We start from the raw sequence: 22391 nt of genomic DNA, 5'->3' as shown, positions 1-22391 counted from the left end.
TGTGGGAGGTGCGTGGGAGCGGGTCCTGAGTGTGCGTGCGCCGGGGCAGAGGAGCCAGCTCTGAGGTGAGATCAGCATCAGTGCTGCGCTGCACTGCCACTGTGGGGGAAGAGAGGAGGAGACCGACTGACTGTCACTCACTGTGCGTGTGGCACCGGCCGGACGGTGGCTGCAGCTGCAGCGCCAGCGTCAGTGTGTGTCTGTGAAGTCACTATGTGCCGTGCCCCATAACTAAATGCTGCAGCTCAGGAATGTGCGGACAGTGGATGGATCCTCTTGGTCTGGCCTGCCCTGCCTGCTCCAGGTAAGAGTACCAGAGCTGAGCAGGACTGAGGGACTGGGACCGAGGCAGGCATGATTTTGGGGGACTCCTGGGGGAGAACTGAAGCATGGCAGGCATGATTTTTGGGGGGCTCCGTCCTGGGGGAGAACTGAAGCATGGCCTGGCTGCTCATGAATGGGGGGGCCCCTGGCCTGGGGAGAAGGGATACCGGGTCGTATCGTTGTCGGGATCGCTGGAGCGTTCCTATGTGTAACGGTACCGTAATACACACATCTGAAAGAACCCTTAGACTGGTGGGAGTAGGGCTGTGATAGGAAAGGTTAGGGTTTCCTTCTCTTTGTAGGACATCTACCCACCTATCTGAAAATATAAATACTTATAAGTACAAGCATAAACTCTGATTCACTTGTGCTTCCATCCCTGCATTATCCTAGATTCCTCTTCTATTGCAGCATGTAGACAAGGGAATTTTCCATAGCCTTTCACACCCATTCTCCCTTTTTATTGACAAGCAGCGCTTGGGTCACATGAAAATTCCTCCTTCGTGATGAGGCTTATTTTTTTTCTTTAAGTTTTATTTCCTCATCAGGGACTTTCCAGTAAATTAAGAGAAAAGAAAAGAGAAAATGAAATAGGAGTGACTATATGTCAGGGAATTACCCAGCCCTAAACCGTCCCACAAGGCCGGATATAAACACACACACATGTCTGTGTGATCATACTGCCACACCGTATATCATGGGGCTGACCTGCAGCTCCGAGGCTCAAGGTGAGTGCTACAAAGTCAGCCTGAGGCTGGTGAACTCATTCTGGAACTTTTCATTTCGTCTTTTTTAAAAGCTGCGATAATTTCTTATCATTTAGGATTGTTATTTTATGGGTATGTCCAGGACGGGACGGATACGAAAAAGTAATATAGAAATTCTACCTGGATTTTGCAAATAATGTATTATGGTCCCAACAAAGTGGATGAGATTTTAGAAAGCCTCATGTACATCCTACATAAACAGTTGGTGTGGAATCCTCAAGGAAATTCTGTGCAAATGTTTTATTGCGCAGCACGTACATCTATGCTGCAGACCTTCATCCTTCATAATACGTAAGATAAAAAACGGAATGGAATCCACATGTAAGACAGATTTTACGACCGATCTTTCGGATGGATCGTAATAGTGTTGGAAACCTTGTCTTGTGATTGACAGACAACTGGTCATTGTCATTGATAACTTGAAGATGTTATTTTCTAAATTTCATTTGTTCTTTTGTTGTGTTACTTTAGACGTCAACTTTACGTGTCCATAACACGGCAGCATTTTAGCATCCATATTATGTCCTCAGGATTTGGACTCATTGCAGATCTATTAAATTCTGTTTTTCTGTTCCTCTCAAAGGAACAGACAATTGGCATTTCAGAAAAGAAGTGTTAATGTAGCTATAAAAGCACTTTTCTCAAACGTAGCAATTACAGTAGATCAAGTCTTCCATTCTTGCAGCCTTTAATATATGAATGCAAGAACCTCGCAGCTCCTTTTTCTGGATGTTTTTGCAATGGAAAGCTACTGCTAGCATATGCTTGGAGAAATTGCTGTCTCTAAGTGCAGGTGAAAACGACTGTTTTCTCCAGATCCGAGAAAATCGCTCCAATTATGCTAGTTGCTGATCAGATTACTATCAGAGTATTATCCTATTTTCTCAGAGATGGAGAGAGAACACAAATAGTTTCTCAAACTCTATAGTGATGATCCATGAAAATCAGATGCACTCGGATGTCATCCAAGTGTGATCCATTTTTTTTCATGGACCCAAAGAGTTTAATGGGCAAGTGTCCGTCGAGTCTTGATAGCAAATTGTGCACACTGCAATTGTTTTCCTTGGACCACTTAGTCCAAGGAAAAATTTGGACATGTACAGAGCCCCATAGAATAACATGGGGATGAGTGCTATCTACCAAAACTATGGATAGCACTTGTGACCAAGACTCATAGACAGGAAAATCCCTATCTGAAATATCCATTTATCACTTTATAACCTGATAAATGTGGGGTAACCAACTTGGAAACTCCCTCTATTTTCCAAGAATCGCTATAGATTTGGGGAGGGGTCTGTCTACCATAGCCATTTTAGAATTTTTTAATTCACAGTATCCATTCCTGGTATAAGGCTCTGTTCATACCAACATTTGGCATTCAATTTTATGTTTCTTCATAGGAACAGTAAAATGAAATTTGAGCTGGGGATGCATCAATGACATGATGGACACCGACAGAATCCATTGACCATGATAGGGTCTGTCAGGTTTCCATCATAGTGTCATGATTTTGTTGTGCGGTGCTATTTTTTTCCAATATTTTTTATGAAATCTGCAATAGAGGATCTGAATGCAGTTGTGAGAAAATTTAAGCAGTAGGAATTAATATTTAAGTTTGCAGTTAAACATAGGCATTTCTATGATAAAACTGGAAATTAACAGTGAAACTGCTCCCCAAGCTTGTACAACACTTTGCACTAAATTATTTAATTTTTTTTCAGCACTCCTTCAATTTGAAAAGTCTGATAAAGAAGTGTGTGTTCTTTAAAGGGAATCTGTCAGCAGGTATTTTCTATCTTATCTGATAGAAGCATGATGTAGGAAAACAGAAGCTGAATCCAACGATGTATCACTTACTTTACTGGGTGCAGCCAGTCTGACAAAATTAAAGCTTTCAGATTTAGAATGAAGCAGAGCTGAGAAAGCTAACCCCACCCACACCAGGCTCTCCATATACAAACTCCATAAACAGTGAAGTGCTTAGTTGCTGGACTAGTCCAGCAATGTTAATCTCTTAGTGATAAATCCTTCATAGTTAGTACACATAGAAAAAGGCGAAAAAAAAGTAAAGCGGACAGCTTACCAATGTGTGCACAGCAGCCAAATCCAGCAGGGCAACCCCCGACGCGCGTTTCGCGCTCACACTGGGCGCTTTCTCAAAGAGGATAAAGGCTGGAAGAGGAGTAGGACCTTAAGTATCCTAGGCAACGTGATCACATGTGTGATCACATAGTATAGAAGAGCCAGTCAGAGGCGGCAATCATGGCGCATGCGCCGCGTCATTGAAGGCCCTGTAACATGATGGCGCTTTACTTTTGCTATCGCCAATTATGGCCATTATGAGATGTTTTAGGGACATGGCTTGCCAATTTTTGCCGCTAGCACATTGCCATTCTACTTTGTATCCTGCCCCTATTTACAGCATATGATATACAGTATATTTTTGCTTGATGATATTTTTGGTTATGGGTACTTTTTGTGTCATTATAGTTTGACATGTTTCTATGGCAATTCTTGTGCAACTGGCTTTGGATTACACCTCAGTCTCTCCTTTAATGTTGTCCTGTTTGCGACTTTTGTATTTGTTGCCACCGTGCTATTTATTTGGTAATCATTGATGTTATTGTCGAATAAAATTTATACTTTTATAAAGACTTTTTTGTATCCATTACTCCCATTTTTTCGCCTTCTTCTATGAGACTTATGGAGTGGAAACTGCACCATTATGGCGGTTTATTTGATTAGGTTACCACCTTTTTTCTTCTGTTGTAGAGTGTTGGGCTTCCTTTTGTGTTTAAACAGTTAGTACACAACAGCACACACTTTGACAAGTGATACATCCCTGAATTCTGTGTTTCAGCCTCTATCTTCTGGTGTCTTCAGATTTCATGGCAAAAACCTGCAGACAGATTCTCTTTAAAGAGCAGTTCAGTCTTCAAGCAGACGTAGATTCAATTTCCAGCTTTTAGGCAATCCAAAAACAATGCAAATGAAATCTATTTTTTAATCCGTTTTGCACAAATCAAGCTATCTTTCTTAGGATATGTTCATATCACGTTTGATCCTCATGTCAGTGGCTCTGTCGGGACTCTCCTCTAAAACCAGGAAAATGGGATTTCGGTGTATGTGCTGACCGGGCCAATGAATGTAATGATAAGGACGCAATCACTGAGTGCTCTGTTAGCTACCATTTCTGTCCGTATCCAACTTTTTGAAGCAGGTACCAAGGTGTGGTCAATTGTGTTTTGTTACCCATTGAAAATGGGGGATACAGCCCAAAATGATGTCTAACAATGACTCCGGCTGCATCATTACAGTCAATGGGCCCCACATCAGCACATATGCCTGAATCCCGTTTTCCAAAGCTTCAGATGTAAGTCTTGATGAAGCCACTGACTCGGGGATCAAAGCTGATGTGAACGCAGCCTTGACTGACGTACAAAGCGTGCATGGTTGGAAAGGATTCTTACTAAAGGGAAGAACGGTGCTTTCCGACCAAAGGATTCAATAAAGGAATTGATGGAAGAGACATATATTAACATAATGTATATTTGCGATTAGACTCACTAGATTGGTGGACATTGTATGGTACAACAGGCTGCAGCTTAGAAAATGAAGACGTACTAGTCGGTGTTACACAACATGTCTCAATGTAAGAAGAAAACCACTTTGCATTGTGGTAAGAAACTAATGAGTCTGAGGTTTCCTTCTTGCACCTCATTACTGCCCAGCATTATTCTCAATTCGCGTGGTTAATAATTAGCTTATATTAGCACTATATTGCCCTGAGATAAGCAGCACCTGCTGAATGGCTCTGGAAATAACGACACTGACAGGTAGGGGAACTAGAATAATTGATTAACAATCTGCAAATGTTAAAATCTAAAAGAACCATAAATATGGGTTATTGCAGTTATAATGTGTCTGCCGGTAAGAGGTAATATGCCAGCTGCCTGATCCCTGGAAGCCAGGAAGCGGACACCAGTGCGGACATAATGTATATTATTTTCCAGTGATTAGTGACGGCGGTAAAATGTATTGCAGCAAACAATCACGTGATATGACAGGACTTCATTCACATTTTCACTTCTGAGCTTCCAATAATTCTCTTTAGGCCGCGTTCACACATTGAGTATTTGGTCGGTATTTTACCTCAGTATTAGTAAGCCAAAATCAGGAGTTGAAGAACTAGGCTGTGTGCCCACGATCAGGAATAGCAGCAAAGCGCTGCGCTCTATGATACAAGCACAGTGGATGGGGTTTATAGAAATCTCTATGCCTACTGTTCTTCTTGTTACCACTGTGTAAACCCAACCGCGTTGCGGGTTTACGAACCGCAGCATGTTAATTTCGGCAGCGGAGACTACATAGTTTCCCCCATAGCCAGCCATTACATGCATTAACTCCACATAGTTCACTAAGACCTTGCGGATTTAACAAAAATACGCTGTGTCCAAAGCTGCTATTCCTGATAGTGGGCACATAGCCTCATAGGAAAAGTATAATCGAAACATATCACCACATTTTTTGCCCACTCCTGGTTTTGGCTTTCAAACACTGAGGTAAAACACTGACCAAATACTGAACGTGTGAACCTGGCCTAAATCTCACATTCGGCATTTAGTGCAGAACTTATATTTTAGATCTTGATTGATACAGCTGTCTTGGAGACCATAGCTGCAGGTCAAGGATACATGGTCACTACGTAAACCCTGCAACAATAGAAGGATTTTTTTATGGACATATGATTCAGTGGTATTCTTAAAAGACAGCATTATATTTTCTGTGCAGATGGACAAAATTACATTCCTGACCATTTGACAATACAATAAAAGCCCCCATACACATTAGAAAGCTGTTGGCTTAAGTTATCTCCCCTGACTACTTCATACACGGGAACTCTTGGCCGAGCAGTCCTGTGTTCTCTATGAGAGAGCCCCTGTCAGACACTACAGAGAACAAAAGGATTGGCAATTGGAATCCGATAAGGGCATCATTCCACCAAAATTGCATGGGGGTCTTTACACAATACAACAAGATTATTGGACTATCTATCTATAGATTTATCTATCAAAACACAAGTATTGCCATAATCAAAAGTAATGAGAAAATGGTCTTAGAAGCGCAGGAAAGAGACTCAGACGAGAGATGGGGTCAAACCACAACGCGTTTCAACGGAGGATCCGTCGGTGGATGAAGACAGATCCTCCATCGAAACGCGTTGTGCTTTAACTCCATCTCTCGTCTGAGTCTCTTTCCTGCGCTCCTAAGACCATTTTCCCATTTTCTCATTGCTCCTATCCTCCATCGGAGGTTTTCGGCTGGACCTGCGGTGGAGACCTGACATTCTAATCTACCCCTGGGTTGCTTCCTAAGCGCTCCTCTATGACCGCTCATGACTGACTCTAATTTTCATAAGTAATGTCATAATCAGGTTAACACTCGACACTGTCTTTTGGGGGAGATTCAGGAGGATCCCATTCACATAGACCAGTGTTTGCCAACTCCACTCCACAAGAGCCGCCAACAGCTCACGTTTTCAGAATTGTCTTAGTGTTACACAGGTAATGGAATTATCACTTGTAACATACTGAGGAAATCTTGAAAATATGATCCATTGGTGGCTCTTGAGTAATGTAATTGGGGAACACTGACACTGATTGTCGGCAGATTCTGCTAATATTGGAGGGTTTGGACAACTTTAGTCTGATGTGGATGGGTGGCTTCATACAATACTACTCACGCCAGTATGATTATTGGATATCTGTCTGTCTATCATAACGGAAGAACTGAAGATCCTCTTAACAAGGTTAAGATATATGACATAGATGAATTTGCCAGTAAAAAGCTTCCAATATGTCTACACGTTTCCTTTCCTTACTGACATAAAAAAATCAACTTGTAAGTAGTACGGAAAAAGACTCGGTTTCTCCACCTTTTCCACCTCCGATATCATGGTACACTTGTTTGGCGGTCAGTACAGTCATATATCACTACATTTCTGAAGCTATGTTACATTTATTTATATGGGGCATGGACAAAGTACAAGGTTTAGATCCACCTGGAACAGTATGGGAAATTGCAGAGGATTTTTTTTGTGTCAGAGTGAATGATGTACGCTCCTATCACTGGTTGTATAGTACCAGTGTTGTGCTGCATTGGAGAATATGCACTCTGGCGAATCGTGTAATATCTTGAAGTCTTGTTTCTCAGCTCTTGTTAAATGATTGTTTCGTGACCATCTGAATTTAACAAGAAAACTCCATAAGCCTCACTTATCAATACTGCCTGTAGAAAAATGAAAGTTGATTTCTGGTTTCTGAACAAGGACAGTTTTAGACAACTAGGGCCCCTTGACTGCATGTAATTCGATTCCATGTTTTGAGCACAATTTTGAGGGGTTTGGGTTTTGGAGGTCATATTCATCTTGTGCGCATCCTAGTAGTCTTACAATAGATGACCCATGTTTCTGTTTGCATCCTTAGGCCTTTCTTTTCACCCCCACTCTAAGGGCTATAATATTGTCCTGAACAGTTGCCAACACAAAGCCGAACGAAGGCGCAGCTTCCATGATGGAATTATATTCTCAAATCGGCCAATTCTCCCAAGAGAGAAAGTCTGGATAAGGATCCTGAAGGTTGAACAGCGATGGTATGGAGCGCTACGAGTTGGCTTTACTTCTATGAATCCTAGCAACCTTGACTCTACCTCTCTTCCTCCATTTGCTTGTCCTAACCTTACCATAAGGCCTGATTTTTGGGCTATTGGTATTCCAGAGGAACTGTGTAGAGAGGGCGAAGAAATATGCTTCTGGATAAATACAATAGGTCAAGTACTTCTAAAGAAGAAGGGAAGTGTTAAACCAGAGGTGTTATTCTCTGGTATACCAAGGAAGACAGCTCTCTGGGTCATGTTAGATGTATACGGTCAGACAAAGGCTTTACAGCTTATGGGTGAGTACTCCAGATTGTCGGCCGGTGTTTTTGTATCTATTAATTTATTATAGTAGTAAGATCTTTTCTATTTTAATAAAATGAATGGCATTTTTTAATCAATTTCAGATGCAAAATCAAAACATAAGGTTTTCCGATGTTGTCCTGGCAATATAGGTGAGTTCACTTTTATCAATGTAAAAAAAAAATTACAGTGGAGATATCAACTGCATTCTCCATAAATGCTTTCGGTCCTGTCCAGGAAAACACCCTCTTCCTGTCCTGAGACTCATAAGCCAGCTGCTCCATCCTGCCTGTAGATACCAAGCACCGGCTATATTGTATGACTATTATCATAGATTAGGAATCTGTGTAAACAGGTCACAATAAAGATTATTTGTATGGTTAACAATTGTACATGTTGTTTGACCAACTGGTTATACTGGTTATATAGTGATATCAAATGTGTCGCAAATACTTAATACAAATAATGTATGCCATATGAAAACCTGTTATCTAATGCTTTAAACTTTGGCAATAGATTAATTTTTTGGCTCGTGTTAACTGCAATCAGGGCCAGACGGAGAGCAAAAATCAAACCTGGAGCACAAAGTACAGCAGTCACACGTATGCATATTTGTAGTTACCTTTACTACACATAATATACTAGCTGAAGAGCCCGGTGTTGTCCGGACATAGTAACTAACTGTGGTCAGTTATAACAAATTATAATGATTATCATCCGTCCCATAGTCCCATGCCCATATACCCATCATACATATCCGCCATCCCATAGTCCATTGCCCATATACCCATCACACATCCTCCATCCCATAGTCCCGTGCCCATATACCCATCATACATATCCGCCATCCCATAGTCCATTGCCCATATACCCATCATACATATCTCCCATCCCATAGTCCAGTGCCCATATACCCATCATACATATCCTCCATCCCATAGTCCAGTGCCCATATACCCATCACACATCCTCCATCCCATAGTCCCGAGCCCATATACCCATCATACATATCCTCCATCCCATAGTCCCGTGCCCATATACATATTCTCCATCCCATAGTCCCGTGCCCATATACCCGTCATACATATCCTCCATCCCATAGTCCGGTGCCCATATACTCATCACACATCCTCCAATCCATAGTCAACCATTATGACATCATAATGAGCGGCGGCAGGGCTTGCAACCTTTGATGACATCAGCGTCGCCATGGCAACCATTGTGACATCATAATGAGGGGTGGGGCTTGATACGCACACACTGCTTCCCCAGTATGCAAATAGGGGCATTGTGACATCACAATGAGGGGTGGGGCTTGACGCGCACAAACTTTTTCCCCCAGTATGTAGATAGGAGCAACATTGTTTGGTGAATTGGAACGCGCGAGGTTAAAATTTCTCCGCACAACATAGCTTAGGACGCTCTCGGGGTCCAGACGTGTGACTGTGCCAAATTTTGTGGCTGTAGCTGCGACGGTGCGTATGCCTATCCCGGACATACAAACAAACATACACACACACACACACACATACACACATACATACACACTTTGAGCTTTATATATTAGATAGATATTCAGAGATCATATCTGGATGAGACTACTATGCCAGAGTAGTCATTAAAAATGGGTCTAGTCAAATATTACTAGAACTTAAGGCTATTAAGCATTTTCCGTTATTAGAGTATAGTTAATTATTTTTATTTAAAGTGGTTATTGCACCAAAATCATTTATCACCCATCCACAGGATTTGTGGAGACCAGTGAGAGCCTCATCAATCTCGAGAATAAGATATTCATTGTCTATAAGAATGTTGGTTCCGCATGCACATTACCAAACTAATAGATCCTTAAAAGTGATTAGGATGTGGTCTCAAGTGCGTGCTACCACTCAATTCAAACAAGCCAGAAGACCTCCATTCTTGGGATTGGTGGGAATCCATTTGAAAAACCTTGATGTTCTCCACAGATGAAGCTGAAACTGTTGTTCTACAGAATATAGTGTCAACGTGTTATTAGCTATTGCAAAAACGAATATGTTGTTCATCGTGCATCAGAAAATAAATCTGTCCTTGTTATAGTGAATGCTGTGACCGGCAGAAAATACATAGAATTGAAAAAATATGGATTGGCTCCATCCGATTCTGGCACTGATTGCTCCTTTAGTGATAGAATAGGGCACAATGAGCACCAGAAACGCGTCAGTGTTTTTTTTACCATCAGCAAGTGGATTTTCATTTTATAATTTATATGGAATAAAGCTTGAAGATTTATTTTCACTATTCATGGATGTGTCTATCCATTTTTTTCTATTACATGGGTTATTTAGCCATGTATGACATGGGATTATACAATGCATTACAATCACAGCACTGACACACCTAAATGCAAATGTAAAAAAAAACCAAAACACTTGGTTATGTCATCTATAGCGTTGATGCATGAAGAAAAAATGTAGATTACGTCTATTCTAACCTTCATTATGATAATTTATTATGATTCATTTGTCTGTCATCTTTAATTGTATGATTAGTGTGCACTTTAAGTATTCATGTTTCTATCATACATATCTGTCTATAAATTACAGTTTATCATATATACTCAGGATCGGTGATAAGTGCCTGATTGCTGGGGAATCCATGGCTGGGACCACCTCAAATCATGAAAACAAGAGGCAGTCGCGCATGCGCACCTCTGATACATCCAGTGTGTATCTGTTTTAGTCATATAGGTAATAAATATAGCAATAGCACACATGATTAAAATGCTGCACCTAGGCCCCGTCTGAGCAGTAGGACCACTAGTGATCAGATACTTATCACCTATCCTAAAATGCATCATAACACATCATGACAGATCCAAACTGATCCATTATGCTGTACCCATTATGGAATATGTCTATACTTCAGATACCTGTAAAGTTGCCTTATATAATAAATACGTATGTTTCTCTTCTACAGAACCACCAAGTTTGGGTTTAGGTCACCCTCAATCAATTGGGACAAAAGACAAACATTTTCTACCTTCTCACACTAACCGATGTATGGGAAAAATTTCAAAACTGGACTTAAGAACAGAAGTGGTGAACGTCCAACTGTTCAGAGAAGAGGAGCCCAACTGTGTGATCTGTCTAGACAGAACAGCAAACACACTCCTTCTCCCCTGCAGACACTGCTCTTTCTGCAGACAATGTGTTCTAAAAATCAAAGCAGAGAGCAATATCTGCCCATTGTGCCGTCAAAGAATCCAGAAATCCCAAGACATTAGAGAAGAACATCTGCTCACCAACTATTGTAGGTGATCTCTGTTGTCCCTCATGGTACATGAGGACATTTTTCCTAATTTTGTACATGGTAAAGACTGCCATGCTTTCTTTCCTTCCCAGCCAAAATGAAGGAGTATTACAGTCAATCAGGCTTGGACTGGTCCACAGGAGAATCCTCCGGTGGGCCCCCATGCAAAAGTAGGCTGCCATCCCCTTATATGAGCAGTACTTGGCACAATATACTTGAATCACTATGTACAGGCAAATGCAGAATGGTATTCATGTAACAATCAACCCAGGTCATTGTTATATAAATTAAGATTGAGGATAATGTCTTATCTGCGTGTATTTGAAAAGTGGCGCCCTGGAATTGGTCACTGAAGGGCCCTTGGCCCCCCAGTCTGACACTGCAGTCAAGTCATTGATGGCTACATGGCTTTATTTCTGGCAACAAAAGTTTCTAAAAGTTGAAGAGCACTTTGGACTTATTTTTAAAAATTCAGTATCGGTACGAAATGAAAGAACATAAGACTTATAACTAAGGCTTTGTTCACATTACATTTGAACCTACCGACTGAAAGGATTGCAAAGTATTCCACTATATAGACATAGAGTGATATATGTAACACCCCAAAAAAGTATACGGGAAATAAAATGTTCTCTACATGTTAGTACAACTTAGGTACCGTTCACATGTAATTTTATCCATCTGTCTAATGTATATGGAAAATGTTCAACTTCTGAGGCATATAGGAGCATATGTTATTCAATGTATGCAAGGTGTATACAATTTTTTCTAAAGTATACTTTGGATGAATGAAACCTATGAATACTTTTGGCTATGCAGAAAGACCTGTACCGTAGCTTGACCATGGTTCTAACATGTAGTGTGAACAGAGCGAAAACAGCAATATACTCTATAAAATCAGACCACATCAGTAAAAATGAGTAATAGGGATAACTGTGTATTGTACGCCGTACTATGGGTCAAAATACACATTATAATGTGCATAAAGCCCAACCAAGGTTGTGAAGTGGATATATGTGAAGGAATGCTTGACATGTAAGTAAATAATGAGAACTAAAAATTAAAGAAAATTTCCAGCTAAGCTCCACTTATATATACTGTACATTGATGAAATGTATATTGGTGTAATTCATTCAACTTGTGATTTAGAATAGTGTTAGGAAATGTAAATGAAGGTGAAATGACTAAAGAAGAGAAATAAGGTCACAGGACAGGAATAGAATGTGATGCGAGATGAAAGCGAGGGAGACGAAACTGAAAAGCAAAGAAGGAAGTTTGACATTGAGTAAGAGAGACATTGACATTATGTAGGTAAGGCTGGTTTCACATTTGCGTTTTTTAGCGCTGGAAAAAAACGCTAACCTGCGCATGCGTTTTTTCCCCTATCTTTAACATGGGTGCGCATACTTGCGCGCTTGTAAGCGCATGTATGCGATTTTCATGCGCTGCGTTTTTTTGGGGTGTGCGATTGGATTTTCCAGACGCATCATGTTGCATTTTTTGGCCCTGCAAAAAAGCGCATGCGCACATATGCGCACGTTTTGCGCTAAAAAGGGCCATTATAGCCTATGGATGCGCATATGTGCGCACTGGCATGCTCATGTAAGCGTTTTTTTGCATATGCGTTTTTTTTTTTTAACCATGGAATTTAGGGGTTTGAGTTAGAGTTAGGGTTAGTTAAGGGGGTTTAGGGTTAGGGTTAGGGTCAGGGTCAGGGTTAGGGTTGGGTTTTGGGTCAGGGTTAGGGTTTAGTATGGTTTGGTTAAGGGTTAGGGTCAGGGTTAGGGTCAGGATTAGGGTTAAGTATGGTTTTGTTAAGGGTTAGGGTCAGGGTTAGGGTTAGGGTTAGGGTCAGGGTTAGGGTTAGGGTTAGGGTCAGGGTTAGGGTTAGGGTCAGGGTTAGGGTTAAGTATGGTTTTGTTAAGGATTAGGGTCAGGGTTAGGGTCAGGATTAGGGTTAATTATGGTTTTGTTAAGGGTTAGGGTCAGGGTTAGGGTTAGGGTTAGGGTTAGGGTCAGGGTTAGGGTTAGGGTTAGGGTCAGGGTTAGGGTTAGGGTCAGGGTTAGGGTTAAGTATGGTTTTGTTAAGGATTAGGGTCAGGGTTAGGGTCAGGATTAGGGTTAAGTATGGTTTTGTTAAGGATTAGGGTCAGGGTTAGGGTTAGGGTTAGGGTTAGGGTCAGGGTTAGGGTTAGGGTTAGGGTTAGGGTTAGGGTCAGGGTCAGGGTTAGGGTTAAGTATGGTTTTGTTAAGGGTTAGGGTTAGGGTTAGGGTTAGGGTTAGGGTCAGGGTTAGGGTCAGGGTTAGGGTTAGGGTCAGGGTTAGGGTTAGGGTTAGGGTTAGTTAGGGTTTAGGGTTTGGGTTAGGGTTAAGTATGATTTGGTTAAGGGTTAGGGTCAGGGTTAGGGTTAGGGTTAGGGTCAGGGTTAGGGTTAGGGTTAGGGTCAGGGTTAGGGTTAGTAAAGTCATGGTTTGGGTAGTGTGAGGGGCCACCTAAAAATGTTGGAAAAAAACGCAAACGCGGTAAAAACGCGCTAAAAACGCATACAAACGCATAAAAACGCTGCGTTTTTTTCATGCATGCTCATAAAAATGCTTGAAAAAAACGCAGCAGTTGTATGCTTATGTATGCGTTTTTTCAATGCGTTTTTTTGCGGGAAAAACGCGCTGCAAAAAAAAGCAAGTGTGAAACTAGCCTTAGGGCAGGAAAAAAGTCAGACCCATGGGTGACATAAAAAAGGTGTTACAATCCAAAATCTATATCAGGTCCCCACCTACGAGTCATTTATAATAGTGAGGCTTTTATGGGGCAGACAGGCATTTAGCACTAGCACTAGGGCCATGTATTTTGCACCCCTTACCCAATGTAAAGAAGGTCGGGGCGAAATGAGAAGGTGAAATCCAGATAAGAGTAGAATAAAAGGCAGTAAGAAGAAAATAAACAAAGAAAATTGGAGAACAGATAAGAAGCAGGCTATTTGGGATTAATGTGAAAAAGGGAAGGAATACGGCAAATATAGAAGATGTAAGTACAGAATCTATAATGTGAAGGATGTAAAACCTATAATGTGAAGGTTGTAAACACTTGAAATGTCTCAATGTGATTATTTTTTGTTAATTTTTTTTTTTACTAAAATAAAGATATGTCATTTTATTTTGTATTACTTAATGACCAATCGGCCAATGTGTCCATGTTCTCAGGTATATTGTTTTTATAACTAAGACAGTTTTTATGACTAATAAAGATTTTATATTAAAATATATTGTTGACATTGAAAGTGATGTTTTTTATCGAAAAACTTCCCACCAGTTATTTCTTGTCATTCTCAAAGGATTAGTGGATTGTAAACCACAGAATCTATGTATGTAAATCTGTCCTTAGGCCCTGCACCCACCATGTGCCTTTTATGATGCTGGTATATACTAATGTGGCAGAGGGGCCTTTGTGCCAGGGTCATTAGCACTTTATGGTGAATTCATTCAAGTCAGCAAGGTATTAATTGTAGTTGGAAACTACAGCATTCATATGACGTTCAAAGAAAATGTGTTCATAGGAAGATCAGCAAGTGTCCGACAGATTAGTGATGGCCAACGTTAAGATCCTTCCTGGACCTAAATCAAAACCTTAAAAAAAACATAAGAGTGTTATTACTATTATAATATTGTATACATTGTATATAATATATAAAAAGCCAGTATACTAAACGTATACATTACATACTATAGGGCAGACAACACAAGACACAGGCAACCAGCTTATGTCATGTGCTTACACACCGCTACCTGGGCTTACTCCTGCCAACACTTCTCCACCATATGCTATATGATGTACTTTGGTTATGTATTCTACCCTAACACACTACTTTTATATTCAGTTTTATGTATGTTTTTACTCTCCATATGTTATCTCTGCCTACCCGTCATACGGTATGTGCTATTACATATTCTCTATATGATTTCTCAGCATACCGCATTTGTTACTTTCCCACAGGAGAGAGACGGCGCTCCGTAATCTTTTATCTTCATTTTCTGATATATTGACCTAACAACTTTGGACCTTATACCGTCATGTGATAAGCGATATCTTACTTATATTTCATAGTGTCTAGGTACAGTTTCCACTGTTTATCTATGTATCTTTGTGACAAACCTTATAGGGGTTGTCCCCATTTATAAACCTTTCTGATATTAGCTGTGGAAGTTTTAAAAAAGAAATCTGAGTCAGGGGAGTAACTAAAAGTAGGGAAGGCAGGTTGGGCATGTAACCCAGGCATGGTTATCAGAGAGGCACCAACAGGCTGCTTCTGATGAGTATCTCACCTAATGCGGCAGTCCATGTTGTCTTCCAGGTGGCAGCATTTTGATGCCCCCTGGGAGTGGGATTTGGCAGTTCTCCAAACCAGTTGTTCTTGGAGAACCAATAAAAGGCTGATCACCTGTTGTCTGCAGTCTTTCATATGTGAATGCAAATGTGTCCCTGATTGCTGGCAATTCCTGAGTCAAGGTGATGCACAGCAGCATGATGAGGTCCCCTGATCATGCTGATGTACCACAGAGGTGATGCAGATGGCAGGAAGGTAGTCACTCCTTGGAGCTGAAGATACAGGGGAGGTTTATTGGGGAAAGTAGTGTGAGGGGACAGTATGTGGAGGGGGAGTGTGAAAAGGTGGCACAGCATAGACACTGGGTAGTGTGGGAGGGACACAGCATGAAGAGACAATATGGCTGAGAAATACTTACCCCCCCTAGGTCTAGGCTCAGCTCACTGACACAGCCCCAATCTCTGTTGATTATTTTGCAGCACTAGATAATGTAGATGGTTAGCACTCGGCCAGAGAGTTTGAGTTCGCGGTGCCAGTGAAAAGGAACGGATAGTCCCAGGATTGCATAAACAATATACAGTCACTGCACACGCTGATTGTACTTAATGTGAAGTAAATTTATTGCTTGACAGTGAGGAAGCGACATCAAACGACGTTTCGGCCACATCGGCCTTTATCACAAAGTCGCTGTAATAAAATACATACATAAAAATATATATAAAAAATTGTACACTTTATACAAAATATATACACATAGTATCCAGAGAGCATGGAATAATTATTCCATGCTCTCTGGATACTATGTGTATATATTTTGTATAAAGTGTACAATTTTTTATATATATTTTTATGTATGTATTTTATTACAGCGACTTTGTGATAAAGGCCGATGTGGCCGAAACGTCGTTTGATGTCGCTTCCTCACTGTCAAGCAATAAATTTACTTCATATTTTGCAGCACTCACATCACAGGGACAGCATAGTACTCAATCACTGATTTCTGCCTGTGTACACAGCATGAGCCACTGAGCTCACTGATGAGCTGTAGCGCTGTTGATGTGATGGCACTACCTGTATAGAAATGGAGTGCTATCCAAAATACATGTAAAATGTATGTAGTTCAAAAAAACAGAAAAGACAAGTACAAAAAAACTTGTTGCACTTCCCACATTTTAATAATATATTTATTATCTAGTAAACTCAAAAAACCTAGACAAGACAAATAAAAACATTAAAGGGAATCTGTCACCCCATTTTAGCCCTATCAGCTGCCGACACCGCCATCAGGGGCTTATCTACATCATTCTGTAATTCTGTAGATAAGCCCCCAATGTAACCTGAAAGATAAGAAAAACAAGTTAGATTATACTCACCCTGGCATCCAGTCCGGTCCGATGGGTGTTGCGGTCCGGTCCGGCGCCTCCCATCTTCATACGAAGCCATCCTCCTTCGTAGTTCTGCCATGGCTCCTGCGCAGGAGTATTTTCTCTGCCCTGTTGAGGGCAGAGTAAAGTACTGAAGTGCGCAGGCATGTGGGAGAGAGGGTCCCCATCGAGTGTCCGGGTCGGAACCAAGGGGGCCATCACCTGGGTTCCGGGGGAAACTGTTTCCGGGGGACAGAGTTCAGGGACGGACCATGGAGACTGACAGGTAGACTGGGGGAGGAGCCAATATAAAAGGGGCGGGGAACGCGAGTCACAGTGAGTCAGCAGAACGAGACAGGAGCAGGAGATCGTGGGAGCGACTGAGAGCCAGAGCGACTCACCCGAGCCAGGAAGGAGGCCAGAGACAGGAGAGATACTTCCTCTGGACATCAGTGGGATGGCGCCAGGGGCCGTGGCCCATCCGTCCAAGGACTCCGCTGGGGCCTGTGGTGCTCCAGTGTCATCAGAGCGCCGGAGCGCTCGAAGAATTTGTCAACACTTCAGCAACTGGGCCCAGCGACTGCTACGCCAAAAGACCACCATCCCGAGCGGCGAGGGATGTCTGGACGGCTAAGCTGACTATATAATTAAGGACCCGTAGTCGGCCATACCGCGGCCCTATAGTGACCGACTATTGCCGGACGTAGTCGTGTTCTACCCCGTTTGTGTTTGCTTGTATAAAGCCCCTGCGAGGGCAACCCTTGTTACCCCTTTTTGTTGGTCAGGCTGTGACTGAGGATAGTTACCTCTAGGCCTATAAACGTTATTATAAAAAGCACCAAACCATCTCGCGACTCGTCACTGCATCCTGCGTACCTGCAAGTACCACATTTGGCGTAGTCGGCAGGATGCAGTCTCCGAGCACAGACAACGAGGGCCCCTGGCCCAGCATTTCTTTGGGGGCTATGCTAAGCAATCTACCCAGGTTCTCCGGCAGCAATACTATGTGGAACTGGACGGAGCGAATGCGTGGGTTATTTAGGATGCATCCGCTTACCCCTGACCTAGAGGCAGAAGAGGCCCTGATGGCGTTGGACGGAGAAGCCCGGGATACCGTAATGTTGAGGCCCCGGGGGCAGCGAAACACCTTCGTCAGGGTGTTACAGATCTTAGAAGAGACCTATGGGGACCCGACCGATGTGGGGGAACTGAGAACCCAGATGTTTGGACGCTAACAAAAAGGGTGGGAAACAGTGACTCAGTATATGAATGTTTTGCAGGAACATTTTTAGCCATTGAAAGGAAGGATGGAGTCGGCGTGGGGACCGTGGACGTAACATTACGTGATCTGTTAGTGACTGGGTTACGAGACACCCTGACAAGACAGGCTTTGCGGGAGCAGGTGTGAGTGGACCCACATCTGACCTTTTCAGAAATAGGGATGGAGGCACGGGTTCGGGAACAGGAGCAAGAGGTGACGGTCCCCGTGGGGATGGCTTGGATTTTCGAAGCATCCGTAAGCACCCTGAGCGAACCCCACTCGGTACAAGAGGTGAAGCAAGAGATACAGAGTATTAAAGGTGAACTGGCCGAAGCCAAGAAAGCGGCCATAAGGAGCTGGCCGGGGCCGGGTATAGGAGGCATGAACCATCGCGGCCCTCACCCAAGTCGTTCCCGACGACCATTCGCCTGTTACGATTGTGGAGAATTGGGACACTCCTCCCGAGAGTGCCCACGTTCCAGGGGAAACCCGCCCCGCTGGCCAAGAAGAGCAGAGGACCCTGAGCCATGGAGATGCCGCCCGGAGCCGGAGCCCATCACACGGGGTGGAGGAAGGCAAGAAGACCTTGTCGCGCGGTGCCCAGCGGTATGGGCAGAGATCGAAGGCCTTGCCGTGCGATGCCTAATAGATACGGGATAGCAAGTAACAACCATGCCAGAGACTTATTTTCGGCAGCATTTTCCCGAAGCAGTGAGACCTCAGTGGGGGACCATGATAAAGTTGGTAGCTACCAGTTCATGTCGTCAGAGTAGCCTGGATGCAGATTTCGATAAGCGGCAAATCACTCGGCCGCCGGGGAGTGGTCCTGACCCAGGGAGACACAAACAGCAAACATCCGGTTACTCTGGGTATGAACATACTACGAGAGTTCAGCAACCTCCTCCTCAATGAGGCCACACAAGAGACTCTGAGCCACTGGGGTTCTCGCACGGCCCAAGGGCAGGTCTTCCAGCGGTTGGTGCGGGAGGCGCGAGTGCTCCAGGAGTGGTCAGGAGGGCGAGGCGCTGGGCAAGGTCATGGCGCCGGCGGCCCCCTCGCTCGTGCTTCCTCCAGGGCAGACGGTGGTAGCCCTGCCGATCCGCGCCCCGATGCCACTGGAGGGCGTGGAGGTGCAGGTGGAACCATGTTACTCGGAGCGCCTGCACCCTGGCATACTGGTAGCCCGCTCCTTGGCCACGGTTCGGGAGGGGACCGTCCTGGTGCGTTGTGTCAACCTGGAAGACCAAGATATCACCCTGAAGCCCCGGGCCGAAATGGCCATACTAGTGAGGCCTTTGGAGGAGATGCTGCTGGACCCCGTGGTCCAGTTGAAGGTGCAGCCCGAAGATCCTTGGGCAGTAACGGTATGAACGCAACATACTGCTGTATTCTCGACCCAGGAGGAAGGTCGAGCCATCCTGGAGAGAATGCGGGCCGAACTTTCCGGCCTAGCGCCCGCCCAACTCCTCCAGGTAGAGACACTTCTTGGACAAGATTACTGTCACGTGGACCCGTCTTGTTGTTCTACTTACCGGCCTGCTGGTCGCGTCACACAGGACGGGTCCACGTGATACTGTCCTGTGTGACACGGCTCGCAGGCTGGTAACTAAAACAACAAGACAAAGGGAAGGGAAACAGTTACAACGGTGTGCCCTGCGATAGGGAAAGAGGATGTGGAGACCTCTTGCACTCCCCTGAGTCAGTGTCCCTAACGCTCCTAACGTTCCCTATGCCAGTTCTGCACCGGGCGCCGATCACGAACCTGTCGCCATAGCACACTCTACACCTATCCCTTGCTAGGGAGCTGGGTGGCGCAGTCACTGGCCCCACCGCTGCACTAATACACACTAAGGAGAAAACACAAATGGGGAAACACAACTTAGCTTTACTCTGTTGTACTTGCTCTTGGCAACAGAGTCCACCACCAGCATGCAGCTCTCCTCCTGAATTGCTGCCACCAAGCTCTGTCAGAGCTAAGGAAATCCAGTATGACTCCTTTCACACCAGGCTCTGTCAGAGCTGCTCTCCAGCTCCTTCCTCCATCAAGGATGGTTGAAATGAACACTATCACCAACACTGATTGCAACACCTGTGACTCTTTTATAGCAGAGCCAGCAATCACACCTGCATTATAATTATGTGCACTAAACAAAAGAAACTAGAGTGCAATGATGCTCACCACCACGGGGGAGGGGGGAACTTAGAACAAACGACACCACAGTGCAATAATCCTAATGACCACCGGGGGCAAAATCACCTTAAGCACAGCTTAGGGAAAAAAAAGGTTACCTGTGCTTTATATCAGTCCTGATCCAGCATGGATCATGACAATTACAGTGTCTTCGCCAGTTATGAGGATGACTTCGGATGTACCACGGCCATCATGCATGGGATCCCCACGGCAGGAGCAGCCCCCATCCGGGAGTGATATCGGCAAATACCACGGCAGCTATATCAGGAAATGAAAACCCTCTTAGCCCAAATGCTTCGGAAGGGGGTCATACAAGAAAGCCAGAGCCCTTGGGTGGCCCCCATTGTCCTGGTTCGTAAAAAAAATGGCACTCTGCGTTTTTGCGTGGACTATCGAAAGTTGAACGCCTGCACCATCAAGGATTTGTATCCGCTGTCCCACATAGAGGAATCTCTGTCCGCCTTGGGGAACGCGACGTACTTTTCAACTCTAGACCTGGCCAGTGGGTACTGGCAGGTACCAATGTCAGAGGAAGACAGAGGAAAGACAGCATTCATCCTTCCCATCGGACTGTTCGAGTTTAATCGGATGCCGTTCGGGCTGGCCAACACCCCAGGAACCTTCCAGCGGTTGATGGAGCGGTGTCTAGGAGACCTCAACTTTGAAGCCACATTGATATACCTGGACGATATTATCATCTATTCCGCCACGTTCGAGGACCACCTGCGGCGGTTGGGGCAGGTGCTCGGCCGGCTGCAGAAGTACGGGCTAAAGGTGAAGCCCCAGAAATGCCACCTGTTCCGCACCCAGGTCGAATATCTGGGGCATACCGCCTCGGCGGAGGGTGTCAGACCATCTCTGGAAAAGGTTGCTGCCATCCAGGGGTGGCCTACCACCGAGACGGTGAAAGACGTGCGGGCCTTCCTGGGGTTGGCCGGCTGCTATCGTCAGTTCGTGAAGAATTTTGCACGCCGTGCCCGAGCCCTGCAGGACCTGCTGAAGGGGGCTCCAGCCGGTGTGAATGGATGGAAGATCCAGTGGCAGCAATCGCAAGAGGATGCGTTTCAAGATCTCAAAGCTGCATTCTCGGACTCCCCGGTATTGGCATATGCGGATTTCTCGCAACCATTCATCCTGCATACCAACGGGAGCCTCCAGGGACTAGAAGCTGTGTTGTCACAGGTGCAGGACGGCTGGGAGAAAGTGATCGCCTATGGTAGCCGGTTGCTCCACGACTCCGAACGCAACCCGGACAATTGCAGCTCCTTTAAGCTCGAGCTCCTCGCAGTGGAGTGGGCAATGACGGAGTGGATCGCAGAGTACCTGGCAGGCTCCGAAGTTGTAGTGCGGACGGATAACAACCCGTTAGCCCATTTGGAGAATGCCAAACTGGGGGCCCTAGACCAGCGGTGGTTGGCTCGGATGGCCAAGTTCAACTACAAGATCATCTACAAACGGGGAGCTGAAAATGTGCACGCTGATGCACTCTCCAGAATCCGACACACCACCCCGGGAGGAATCGAGATGACGAATTAGAGGGGAAGGAGACGCCATTTGCACTCACCACCGCCGCGCTTACAGTCAACGCGCAAGAAGCGCCTCATCCGGAGCTCTCAGGAGGAATACTGGAACAGCCACGCAACAAATGGATTCAGCAGCAACAGGAAGATAGAGAAACTGGACTCCTGCGCCAATGGGTGGCCACAGACAAGTTGCCCACTGGCTCATAGAGACAGACTTTGACCCAGGATATGTTGCTGATGCTGCGGCAGTGGGAAAAGCTAGTCATCAAAAAGGGACTTTTATATCGAAAAGCCGTGTCACGAACAACGTCGGCTACAATATGGCAAGTAATCGTGCCTGGAACCCATCTCAGCCAACTGGCTCGGGAAGCCCATGAGAAGGGGGCTCACT

General features: G+C 44.4%; 1 protein-coding gene across 1 annotated transcript; it reads left to right on the top strand.

Moving 5' to 3' along the window:
• Positions 1–950: 950 nt before the first annotated feature.
• Positions 951–14600, top strand: NEURL3 (neuralized E3 ubiquitin protein ligase 3). Its single transcript, XM_073559537.1, has 5 exons — positions 951–1052; positions 7577–8044; positions 8153–8200; positions 11007–12655; positions 14041–14600. The coding sequence occupies exons 1-4, from the start codon at positions 1022–1024 to the stop codon at positions 11345–11347; spliced, it is 888 nt and encodes a 295-aa protein (XP_073415638.1). The 5' UTR covers positions 951–1021; the 3' UTR covers positions 11348–12655; positions 14041–14600.
• Positions 14601–22391: the final 7791 nt, after the last annotated feature.

Source organism: Dendrobates tinctorius, unplaced genomic scaffold (genome assembly GCF_039654945.1).
Source record: "Dendrobates tinctorius isolate UK_male_01 unplaced genomic scaffold, ASM3965494v1 ptg000272l, whole genome shotgun sequence".
NCBI classification, from domain to species: domain Eukaryota; kingdom Metazoa; phylum Chordata; class Amphibia; order Anura; family Dendrobatidae; genus Dendrobates; species Dendrobates tinctorius.
Note: the sequence above shows the minus strand (reverse complement) of the source record. Positions and strands in the feature narration are given on the sequence as shown.

Bases quoted from the DNA above. Each gene is read 5' to 3' on its own strand.
- NEURL3 (XM_073559537.1), top strand. From the start codon at position 1,022: ATGGGGCTGACCTGCAGCTCCGAGGCTCAAG. The intron at 8,045-8,152 runs GTGAGTACTCCA...AATCAATTTCAG, and splicing joins AAAGGCTTTACAGCTTATGG to ATGCAAAATCAAAACATAAG. The intron at 8,201-11,006 runs GTGAGTTCACTT...TCTCTTCTACAG, and splicing joins ATGTTGTCCTGGCAATATAG to AACCACCAAGTTTGGGTTTA.